The sequence below is a fragment of the Chionomys nivalis genome, chromosome 20, assembly GCF_950005125.1.
Source record: "Chionomys nivalis chromosome 20, mChiNiv1.1, whole genome shotgun sequence".
Taxonomy (NCBI): domain Eukaryota; kingdom Metazoa; phylum Chordata; class Mammalia; order Rodentia; family Cricetidae; genus Chionomys; species Chionomys nivalis.
The window spans coordinates 47,967,306-47,979,777 of NC_080105.1; the positions used below are offsets into that span (position 1 = coordinate 47,967,306).

At 44.6% G+C, this 12,472-nt stretch overlaps 1 protein-coding gene across 1 annotated transcript; it reads left to right on the forward strand.

Moving 5' to 3' along the window:
* Positions 1-668: 668 nt before the first annotated feature.
* Ido1 (indoleamine 2,3-dioxygenase 1) lies at positions 669-12,154 on the forward strand. Its single transcript, XM_057752852.1, has 10 exons — positions 669-767; positions 3,205-3,300; positions 3,418-3,537; positions 5,831-5,949; positions 6,690-6,704; positions 7,972-8,071; positions 8,815-8,932; positions 9,985-10,036; positions 10,439-10,581; positions 11,583-12,154. The coding sequence occupies exons 1-10, from the start codon at positions 669-671 to the stop codon at positions 11,921-11,923; spliced, it is 1,203 nt and encodes a 400-aa protein (XP_057608835.1). The 3' UTR covers positions 11,924-12,154.
* Positions 12,155-12,472: the final 318 nt, after the last annotated feature.

The following is a 12,472-nucleotide window of genomic DNA, read 5'->3' on the forward strand; positions in this document are numbered from 1 at the left end:
CCATCAAATGCTCCTGCTCTCTGCAGCTCTGAAGAGAATGACTAAGCTTTGTCTCCCAGGTTGGCTTTCAGGGTGACTGAGACTTGACACTGACATTTTTAAAGACCTATGGGAGCTTATATAAAAGCTGATAACAGATAACTGTGGTAGTTAGGACCATAGCTGTCATGATATTCTTTATTTTAGACTCAAATTTGGAAAGGTTCTCTAAAGTCAAACGCTCCCTCCTGGTCACCTGTCTCCAGGTTTCCTCTCATTTTAGTTATACTCATCGTGGCTTGAACTCCCAATTCTCCTACCTAAGTCACTGATAGGGTGGAGGCATTTCCAAGGCTGCGGCCTCTGTATGTACTCAGTCACTATAATGTATACTGAAAACCCAGGGATATCACATAGCCAACTGTTGATGTCCTTTTAGGAATAAATCTGATAAGGAATACAAATGTTTAGTTTCTTCATATGACGAATAGAGATGCTTTGTGATTTTATTGTTTGCCGAATTGCAAATACATAAAATAGAAAATGAAACTGTCCCAAGGGGAAGCCACTTCTCTCTGACCTGCCCTGCCCTGCCTGCGTATCAGCTGTGGGGATTGTACCAACATTTATAAAGACAAGCTTCCTTCAGTCCCTTCAGTGGCCAAGAGGGGTCAGTGAAGTAGACAACAATGGCACACAGTGAAACATCTCCTATGGAAGGTTCTAAGAGGATCCTTGAAGAATACCACATAAACGAAGTTGTGGGCTTTGCTCTGCCACATCCACTGGTAAGAGATATAAGTGAAAACTCTGTTTTAGCCTCATTATTTATCTTGACAGACGAATGTCTGGATAAGCAACTATGCCTCACCTTCTCCTGAACGAATGCATCAACAACTCTCAAACCCGGAGCTAGGTTACAAATAAGCGAGCCTCTTTGTCTTCAGGGTTTGTTCTTCCAAACCCACTCGTGTGTGCTCCTTACTCTCCTAAGGTGGAAATGGGAGGAGAGACGGAGAGCATGAGAAGTCTTTTAGCTTTATAAGGCAACAGCACTTGCAGAGGGAAGTGGGTTTCCAACAACCACCTTTTCAAAGGCAACAGTCAAATGGCCCAAGTCGTGGGAATTTCCCTCCCTCTTCTGAACTATATCAAATGTATAAAGTATGTGTTCCTCACTAATTTCGACAAATGGGATGACATATCAAGTAACTTTTGTTTGGTATTAATAATGCTTGTTGTTTGCATAATTCAAAGGAGGGTCTAAACTGCATTGACTGTGCTTTTGTGCAAGTTTTAGCCTCGAAGTGCGATGTGTGTGGGGTCGGGGAGTAGAAGGGATCCTCATCTTAAAACACCACGCATCTCAAGCAGGTACAGTGGTGCACAAAACCAGCCCCGGGAAGCAGAAGCAGGAGAATTGCCTCAAATTCGAGGTCAGACCATCTCAAATTAACAAACCCAAGAACTTACTGAACAAACAGAAACCATGTCACTAAATTGAATTGTAAAGAATGCCACGCATATCAGTTTATCACCAGCAATTTCATTATGAGAACTTACGGAGAATAGGATGGAGGCAATATAGTCCTATAGAGGTGGCCGGTGAACACCTAGTCCCGCTAAGAACTGGAGTAAGCAGCGGCGTTTTGAGCTTGATACTGGGTGGGACCCAGCCAGGAAGAGCCCGGAGCCAGGAAGGTAAGCTTCTTGGGGTCAGTGGGTTAGAGACTGAGATAAGATGTGGAAAATCAAGGCGGTTCCCGGGATGGCGAGGAACTTGGAACCTTGCAGAGTTAAGGGTGGCCGCGAGCCTGTACCAGCTTGCCCGTTTGGGGCTTTCTGGAGTGTGCGCCCTGTGCGCTTAGGAGGAGCATCCCGCAACTCTCATCCAATCCGCTGGCTTGCTGCCTCGAGGGCGGTACTATGGTCTAGCGCGTGTCCCCAGGCTCTCAGTGCCTGTGGGCACCACGCCTGGTACCCATGCCCTGGAGGCTGCATCCTCCGGTACCCTGGCATACCTAGTGTTGAGGTCTCCGTGTACCGGGTCCCTATGTGAGTACTGGCCACCTCAGGGGCTAGCGCAGTGGTTCTCAACCTTCCTAATGCTGCAACCCTTCAACAGTTCCGCATGCTGTGGCGATCTCCAACCTTAAAATCATTGTCGCTGCTACTTCATAACTGTTACTTTGCTACCGTTAAATATCTATTTTTTTTTTGATAGGTTTAGGCAACCCTTGTGAAAGGGTCTATCGATCCCGCAAGGGGTCGCGACCCACGGGTTGAGAAACTGCGGTGTAGCTGGAAGCTACAGGTTTCCAGGGAAGGAGTAACCAGGTCTGCTTGTGGGTGTGGTTCAGAGTTCCGGAGTTCATTTGGGGACATTGCCTGTATCTCTGTAGAACTCACTGGCGATGTGTGATTGTAAATGAGATTTAGGAGATATCTTTATTTGAATTTCATTTTCATTTGAGGGTGGGGGCGAAAATAGCTTGTGGTGAAGAAAGTAGATACTACGCCTACAGCAGCCCCTCCCCACCATTGACTTTACTTTCCAGGCTTTCTCCTCCCCGCTACAGCCTAGGTCCCGTCCCACCCACCCCCGCCCCCGCCCCCTCACAGTACATGCACAGCGTGTCTCAGAGGAGTGTGAGAGCCCGTCAATCGTTTCCTTTAAGTGATGAGGTGACGGACCGTTCTGGGTTAAATAAAGAAAACAATTATTTGAGGTTGCTGAGATATATGGTGGGAACAAATCTGTCGGAAATTGTGCCGGGAATTCGTAGGTTAGGAAGATGGTTCACTCGGTGGCATGCATGCACAAGAACATAAATTAAAACAAAACGAGACAAAACACAACAAACAAACCATTGAGGTGGTGTATTATTGAAATCCCAATGGGTCCCTAGGGCTTACTGGCCAGCCAGCCTAACCTAATGGGTGTGCTCCAGGATAGAGGCGCCCAGTCTCAAAAGTAAGGTGAACGACACACCTAAGTCTGTCTTCTCACCACACACACACACTCACATGCACACACACGCATGTGCATACACAGACTCTGTCCTAGTTTTGCTGCCCTACCGGTTAGGTGGCAACACCTGGCTGGTGTTTGTTGGGGACACCGGTGGAGCCACGGGCAAGCTCGACCATCCACAGGAGAGTCTGTACTACTTTAAGTGACCCCCATGAGCAATTGAAACAAGCTGGTCTTGTTTTCCTTTCAAGGAGGAACTGCCACCTGCGTTCGATGGCTGGATTCGCATTGCTAGAAGTCTTCCTAAACTGATCGAGAATGGGCAACTTAGAGAAGAAGTTGAGAAGGTTTGCAAACCCGTATAATTGTCTTTCTGTGTGGTTTCTTTCACATTTTAACCTTAGTTTTAAAACCCACAGTATTCCCAGGATTGATGTTAGCCAAATTTCTCCATCTGTTCTCAGCTCCCAACACTCAGCGTTGACGAGCTGAAAGGGCACAGGTTGCAGCGCCTGGCACATTTGGCTCTGGGGTACATCACCATGGCATATGTGTGGAACCGAGGAGATGGTGATATTCGAAAGGTTTGGAGATTTGGGGGGGGGGTATTTCTCATATTGGATTTTCATTAACATAAAAATGAGTTCCAGCTTTTATTACATGTAAAACCTTTTGAGAGCTTGGAAGATAACTCAATGGCAGAGATTCCTGCCTGGCATATGGAAAGTCCTAGGTTTGAAACCTAGGGCTGCAAAAAGTTAAATATTAGAAGTGTGTTATTATCATTACTATTGGTGATGCTGAGGAGTTGGTGCTTCCCAAGTGAGACGCTAGGGTTGAGCTCAGGACCTTGTGCGTGTTAGGTTCTGTTTGCATGAAGAGACCGTCACGGTCTTAGCATCGTTAAACAACAACAAACCCCACAAAATATGTTTATTAGACTCAGTAGGGAAGTCAGAATTATGACAGAAAGATAAAGTGGAGCATATTTTAATTTATCACAACTTTGTCCAACTCTTAAATCCTGGTAATAAAACTATACAACAGCTTATTGTAAAGAAGGGTTTATTTCAAAGCAAAAATAAATGAGCAAAATCTAAGTCAGGATTCTGCCTTTCTTCTCTTCCGCAAAGCTGGCTGTAATAGCAAAGTGTTAGGATGCTCCCTTTGCTTTCCCAAGTCAGCTCAAATTATTTTACTGAATACTTCACTGTTTCCTCTGGTCCTGTGTCTGTAAACCTCTGATGAAAAAAATGAGTTTCCTTTTGAAACATGTATGACTAGTTGCAGCTGACTAGTTCACGTGTATGACTAGTTCACATGTATGACCAGTTCACGTGTATGACCAGTTCACATGTATGACTAGTTCACATGTATGACCAGTTCACAGCATGTGTAGGTGCGATCTGATGAACAGTGGTTCTGATATTGCTCTCTTGGTTAGATCCACCCCCAAGTATACTGAGCTAATCTGAAGCCACGATTTCTCCAAACCGTGGCATGGGCTGTGTGTTATAATGCAGACTTTATACTGCTAGAGTGTCTGTGCCCCGGTGGCCTTTGGGTCCCTCACCTTCTCCCTTTGTTACATATGCTCACCCTAGCTATGATTCACTCTGACCGTGATTACTTTAATCACTGTATGGGAGCATCTACTTCTAAATCAAATGATGTTAAGCCAGACAGGTTCAGAACACAATGCTCGCTGTATAGTTAATAAAACCACTGGGATTACTTGGCTTGGACACCAGGGAACTAAGGGGGATACACTACTCACCCATAGGGAAAGCAAGATTTCTTCACCAATGATACTTCATAAAGCACCTTCCAGGAGAGAAAGAAGTATTTATTTCAGCTCACAGATTCAGAGGCTTCAGTTGGCCTCATGTGGTGGGAGCACCATCTCATGGTGACCAGAGACTGGAGGCAGAGACTTCTGTGCCGTAGACTTCCTAATATTCCCCTGATATTCCACCAGGGGCTGCTGCCTAGAAGACCCTTCTACCCACAGTTAGGGCACATCTTCCTGACTTAGCTAATCTTCGGAAGCACCCTCTGAGAGATGTCCAGACTACTATGCTGTACGAACCTATTCAGCTCTCATCAGCATCAAGCTGAAAATCGAGATTAACAGTCACAACTATCCAGTTAAAAGGAACGCTAATCACACAGCTTGCGGGTTGTTGCATTGTTTTGTGCATGGGGCACAGTCTCACCGTGTAAGCACAGGCGCATATGGAACTCATTCTGTATCCTGGGCTGGCCTCGAACTCTCTCAATTCTGCATCATCCTTCCAAGTTGTGGGATAGCATGTCTGCATCAATATGCCTGGCACCAGTGCCAAGTATAAAGAAGTTTATTGAAAAGAGAATAAACATACAATACACACACACATACACACACACACACAGAGCGAGAGAGAGAGAGAGAGAGAGAGAGAGAGAGAGAGAGAGAGAGGTCTGTCCACAGCACTTTGCTTATGCTTCTCACATGAGCCACATCCCTTGTCCTTAACAAAGCCAAGAAATCCAGGGGCAGCTGGATTTTCCTTCTTTTGCTGCCACTCGCCTACATGGCGTCTCACGGGACTGATGGCTGAAGAACAGAGTGAAAATAACCCAGGGTCATTAGAAAATCAAACCTTCGGGCTCCTTATTTTTTCTTCCTTTCTGTACCCAAATTATTATGCCTGCAACAACCTGCATTTCAAACACGAACACCGAACCATTGCCAGGGTTACGTTTTGAGATGTGGGAGAGAAAATTACGCACTGGCTTCCAAGTGCTGTCTACGTTCCAGGACAAGTTTGAACAGTGCGATGAGAAGGAAAGGTAGGGTGTTTCAGCGGCTAAAGATGAGCAGTGTGTTTTGATCAGGTGCTGCCCAGGAATATCGCTGTTCCCTACTGCCAACTCTCAGACAAGCTGGGGCTGCCTCCGATTCTGTCCTATGCAGACTGCGTCCTGGCAAATTGGAAGAAGAAGGACCCCAATGGGTATGTAACTAGGAACAGAACAGGGCTTGGAATCATGCCATTAATTCAGGATATTCCTTAATTTGGGGCGGCACAGCTTCTGTTGTTGGGTATGGCATCTTAGACTGTGGGGGTCTGTAACTATGAATGTCTTATATGAGCATGAGAGGTATCTGGATAGAGTCAGGAAAATCCAGAGAGCCTTCATGTTCAGTGTGACTATTGTGGCCACGCCTCAAACAGTCACCACCCGAAGGCAGCTATAGCAGCCTGTGTATCACCTCAGAAAATGCCTCCATGCATCTCTTCATTTGGTTCCTTCCTCTGCACCAAGAGAATACACTCTAAATAGTGCTTATTGCTTTGGGGGTCTAGCAAGATGACCCGGCAGGCACAGGTACTTGCACAGCCTTGGCTGTCCAAGTTTAATCTCTGGGACCCAAGTAAAGGAAGCAAAGAATTGACTCCACAAAAATGTCCTGTGACCATTACATGTGCACCATGACACATGTATCCCCATGTCATAGTTGGGGTTTGCCACAGCATAAGGAACTGTATTAAAGGGTCTCAGCATTAAGATAGTTGAGAACCACTGGTAAGTAATCTTGAGAAACATAGAAAATATGTTTTTCCTTCATTAAACCCATGTCTCAACACTACTGGATCATAGTGTATGAACCAATATTCAAATTCACCTGGTTTTGCAACTGTTTTCTTTCCCTCTTCCAATTGGCGCATTGTTTCGTGGCTGCTCTTCTAAGGCCCATGACATACGAGTAAGTATTTGGTTCTTATTTTATTCCAAGAATGACTTGCCATCTAAAGTGAGTGTAGGTTTATGGGGATAGTTCACATGATTGGATTTAAGAAGAAAGTAATTAGAATAATTATTTAAAAAGCAAATAATCCATCCCTTAATTGTATCTATTAATATGACTCTACTTGATATTGTAGCTACATATTCTTGCAAAGCTGTTATTTAAATCTACATGCATGAAATTAGTATGGAGCAGATACAAAAAGTAGATGCATCTATGTGCTTGTGACCCCCATGACTTTTGAGACTAGAAGTAGTTAATAATATCACCTAATAGCTAATCTCTGTGCTTTTTAACCCAATCCTTGCCAATTTTGATCTATGTACTAAACTTGTAAAAGTTGGGGAACTAAGCCACATGACACAAGTGTAACCTCACCTAGATGAAATTAGAAATACATTTATAAAAAAATAAAATGCTATAAGTGTCACTCAACAGAAGACTGAAAAGGGGAATCCGGATGATGGGGCTAGTGTGTATAGCCAAGACATAGTGACAGTCAAGGTCTTTAAAGTCACAAACGTTTTGACACATCATTGGAACAGGAGGCCTCTAGCTTGCACCACCATAAATAATAGCTGTGGGGAAAGGGGGAAATGAATGATCCCATAGGCCTTTATTGGTGACGGCCAAGAGTTTAAACAGTATCTTTAAGTTAAGAACTTTTTAAAGCAGGATCTCACAGCTAACAAGCAGTGGCATGGCCAAGCTCTAGGATCCAGAAATCTAAACACTTCAAAATTCCTAGATACACAGATTCTGAAGCCAGAGTTGCGACAACACCAAAACTTCAGTAGAAAAGAAAAATAGAATCCAGCCAGTCTTCTCTGTTTGTGATGGGGTTGGGGGGCGGAGTGGTAAGTGGGCAGGGCTTACTAGAACTAGAACTCAGGGCTTTGGGCATATACTTATGACAATATTCATGCCTGTACAATTTATGGAAACAGACCTACTATGGGTTTTCTAGATCCGTGTTCTGGAGTTAAATTCCAAGTGTGAGCATGGCCTTAATTCCACATGATCTTTAGATAGTGCACCCAATGTACCTGACTTTAGGATTCTCAAAGGTGTAATAGAGAGAATAGGACATAGCATACAACACTCTGGCACAATTATTTTTGAAATAAAAAAAACTTAGAAATAAAGATGTTGGGAAAGTATGTTGCTCTACAAATTTGCCGTTCATTTTTCTGAATGCTTTGCCAACTGTGACTTATTTTCTCAGGAACATGGACATTCTGTTCTCCTTTCCTGGTGGAGACTGTGGCAAGGGCTTCTTCCTCGTCTCTCTGTTGGTGGAAATCGCGGCTTCTTCTGCCATCCAAGTATGTCTGCTCTTCCTTAGCCGTTTCCTTCCCTTTAACGCAAGCCGAGCAACCACATAGCAACTAAATCCCAGTAGCATGGCTGACTTTACGCTGGTCATAAAATTGGAGGGAAATACATCCTTTGCTAAAGAAGAAACATTTTTTTGGACATCTCCCTGAAGTATAAAATCTAGGGGCCATGCATTTAGAATCAAATTTGAAATTTCATCAAGAAATAAAAATCTCCAAAGGGATTTGTCGTTAGTATACAGTGATGTGAATGCAGTTGTTCTGACTGGAAAAAGAAACAGAGAGTCCTGGAGAGATGGCTCAGTGGATTGACATGCTTGCTGTGTAAGCATGTCACCTGAATCTGGTCTCCTGGATCCACATGAGAAAGCTGGGCATGTTGGGATGTACTTATGAGGCCCAGAGGTGGTGATAGGAAGACCCCTGGAGCTTTCTGACCAGCCAGCCAGCCTAATTAGTGAACTTTAAGACAAGGAGCAGTCCTGTCTCTTAAGCAATGGAACAGTTGCTAGGGAATCCTTGCACGTTAACCTCTGGCCTCTACATTCACGCGAACACACGCACATGCACCTGCAGAAGTCTACAAATTCATATGCATCCATGTACACACAAGAAGGCGGAACAGAAACGGAAACTTAATTTACTGAGTTAGACACCATTTGTCCTGTGCCTATGTTTGCCGCTAGAGCTTACAAACCTTTAATTGTTAAACTTTTTTTTTTCTTTTTTAGGCAGTCCCCACTGTATGCAGTGCAGTACAGCATCAAGACCAGAAAGCACTGGAAAAGGCATTTGGAGATATAGCTAAGAGTCTGGATGACGCCAAGACATATTTCCAGAGGATGCGCGGTAAGTACTGCCAGCGGTGCATATTCTGAGCTCACGGCCCTATGTGTCTGGTGTCTGGAGCAAAGGGTTTTGAAAAGGAAATGCAAGGTACCCATTACGAAGTGCCTACCCATCTCCCTGCCTCATGACACTTCTGCGGAGAAGATCTCGCTGTGTCCTTTTTCAGGAAAGGAAATGTAAAGTCAGAGAGATAAGGCTGAGCCACTGGTAGTAAACAAGGAACCCAGAATTCCAAAGCGGGGTCTTTTTTAACACAGAGGAACTTCCTTGTTCACCACTAGAATTCACAAAGACACCTGTTGAACGCAAAGGCGATTTAAGTGCTGGAAAAACCCAGACTCCGGTCTGAATTCGCTCTGCTTCTTCACAGAGTCACTCTGGGGTGACAGAGAAAAGAATTGCTTCAAAATTAAAGTAGAAAAAGTAGAAACCCTACAAAACCTACAAGTACAAAGGAGTACTTGTGACAGGAAATCTGCCTTCCTGGCCTGGTTTAACAAGTGGGATTTTGTTTGTGAATTTGAAGCTGCTGCTGATTGTCTGTTGAGGGAGAAAGCCCTTCTAATCAAATGTTAGTAAGTTTTAGGAAGACCAATGAATGGATCCCGTGGGGCTACTGCGCGCGCGCGTGTGTGTGTGTGTGTGTGTGTGTGTGTGTGTGCCTGTGAGTATGTGTATGTGCTGCTGGTGATGGTACCCAGAGCTCACAGATGCTGAGAAAGCACACTCCCACTGAGTTGCATATCCAGTCCTGGTTTGTTTTTGCAAGCATTGCATCTGCTGGGTCGGGAAGCACACAGAGTGGTGCCATGCAATGCTGACGGTTTCATTTGGATGGCGGTGTCTTGGAGGTGAGGCTAGTTGGTTCCTTAGCAGGGTACAGGCAAGTGATGAGTAGGTTTCTCTAGGAGAGGACAGAGGAGAGGAATGCTTGCCCAGGAGGCCCTGGGTCTGCCTAACGCCTCTACTGTAAGCTGATGGTTGTTTATGGTTTGTTGAGTTGGTTGCATACCACTCATGCTTCTAGGTTAAATACTTGCATCTTTTCACAGATTTTGTGGATCCAAACCAGTTTTTCAATGTTCTGCGCATATATTTGTCTGGGTACGTAGTCTGTGGTTTGAGTTTATTTTCTCCACTCATGTAAAGACCAGACCAGATCCCAATTGCTGGCCTCTACTATTCTTTGGATTGAAATAATGATCCGTATGCTCACACCTACATCCACGTTGTCTAGAAAGCACAGGCTGTGTTCTTTGGTGATTCTTGGCCAGGGAGTCCCTGGAACAGGGGTGGAAAAATGATTCAGAGCAAAGAGAGAGAATGATCTGAGCTAGGATGAAGTAAGGTTCCACTCAAAAAGTATGTCAAACTTTCTCCCAACTATGATCTCTATTATTCATGAACAAAAATGGGTGACAGAGGGTATATGGGAGAATCACCGCTAGGGTAAGATCTTCCATCTGGCAATTAATTCAAAGGACTTTTCCTCTCTTTTTGGTCTAGCTGGAAAAACAACCCCAAGCTGCCAGAGGGTCTGCTGTATGAGGGGGTCTGGGACACCCCAAAAATGTATTCAGGGGGCAGCGCAGGCCAGAGCAGCATCTTTCAGTGCCTCGACATCCTTCTGGGAATAAAGCATGAAGAAGGTAGGTGGAAACAATAGTATGTATTTTCTTTTCTACTAACGGGACTTGATGCAGGTTAAGGATCTTCCCCAGCAGCTTCTCTCCAGAATGTATCTGGTGCCTTCAGGACTCTCATTCCCTTTCCCAGATGAGCCAAAGCTCAAATTCAGGTTCATCATTCTCTGAGTGTTGACACACAGCCATTGCCAGGGTCAAATGCTGGAAAATGAGACACATCTGTGAGCAGAAGCTGGGAGGCAGGGGCCTCGGTGACAGCAAAGGGCTGATACTGCTCTGGTGTGCAACATACCGCAGCCTGGCAGTCCAGAGTGAGGCTTGCACCCTCTGACTGCGTTTACTAAATGCTTTCTAGGGTCCTCAAGGGAGAGAGAAAAATCCTCCTACTGTCATGCTTTCATAAGCTTAGGAGACATGGAGGATAGCATTGTGCTAGGTGAAACTTAAGACACATGTTCAAAAAGATTGCTTGAACCCTTCGGTTAGGCATTATGATCCACTAAGAGCAGACCATACATTCCCTTTCTGTAGCATCAGCCTCTTGCAGGGATCCAGTATGACGGAAAAGCAAGAAGGCAAGAGCCAGGTGTGACGCTGCCCCTCTAGAATCCCAGCACTCAGAATGCTGAAGCAGAAGTTTTGCAAATTCAAAGCCATTCTGAGCTACAGAGTGAGATCCTGTCCAGTAGGAACCAAATAAAGAAAGGAGAGAGGGAGTCATGGAGAGGAAGAGGAGAGAAGGGGAGCCAAAAGGGAAGGAAGGCAGAGCAACCACAGGCAGAAGATCTTGTTAGGAGCGTTTTGCTTATTCTATCTTCAGGACTAATAGGAGTCTTGAGTAATAGCCAATGTTAGCAGCAAGTAGCAAGTCATTTGCGGTGGGCGACCTTCAAATCCTCCACAGTGGCTTTAGATTTTAGATAATGCTCATGCAGCCTGCCTGGCCTTGCACTCCTCTGTCTCCTTTCTCCCCAAGAACCTCACCTGTCTTCATTTTACCGTAGGATCTCCCGCAGAATTCCTCCAGGAGATGAGAGAGTACATGCCTCCAGCCCACCGCAGCTTCCTTCGCTCCTTAGAGTCAGGTCCCTCAGTCCATGACTTTGTCAAGTCAAGAGGCAATGAAGACGTGCAGAAAGCATATAATAAATGTGTGAACGGCCTGCTCTCTCTGAGAACATTCCACCTCGGTATAGTAAAAACATACATTATTGATCCTTCGAAGAAGCAACATGGAGGTGGCTCCAAGTCGGAGGAACCCTCAGAAAACAGAGGGACTGGGGGTACTGACCTCATGAGTTTTCTGAAGAGTGTGAAGGACGCAACCAAGGAAGCCCTTCTCTGAACAGCGCTTAGTGTAGCAAGATTGCATTTGATTAGTGCATAGAGATCTGCGTATGCCCTGCCATAGCTCATTAGATCAGTTCCAGTGAGGACGAGTACAGAATGATTTACCAAGAAGGCACTGTAGGGATTTCAAAATCATCTCTACATCTCCCTGTAGAAGAATAGCAAAAGCGAATTATTTAATAATATTTTAAAATGATCTAAGAAATATTACAAATTATATTGTTGATTGGGGGTGTAACAATGAAACTCAGTAAATAAAAATGATTGTAAAGTGAATAAATCTTGTGTCATTTGTAGCTGTAACTCAAGATCCCTCAAAATGAGTCCTGTACTTTCAAAATGTTACTATTGCACGTGTCCATCGTCACCTTCTCATTATTTATTAATGTATTCTTATTACACAGGAAGCTGAGGCTGCCAGCTACTGTTTGCCAGTCTTAGCAAATGTCTCTGGAATGAATATATATACATGAATGAACTGAGATGGGATCACCTTTTGTGATGGTTTGGATGATGAATGCCCCCCATGTGTTCACACCGAGCA

What these genes read in the sequence shown, in the direction of transcription:
- Ido1 (XM_057752852.1), top strand. Translation starts at nt 669, where the DNA reads ATGGCACACAGTGAAACATCTCCTATGGAAGGTTCTAAGAGGATCCTT. An exon ending in GAGATGGTGATATTCGAAAG is followed by an intron (nt 3,538 to 5,830) that starts GTTTGGAGATTT and finishes TGTTTTGATCAG; the next exon opens with GTGCTGCCCAGGAATATCGC. An exon ending in GGGAATAAAGCATGAAGAAG is followed by an intron (nt 10,582 to 11,582) that starts GTAGGTGGAAAC and finishes ATTTTACCGTAG; the next exon opens with GATCTCCCGCAGAATTCCTC.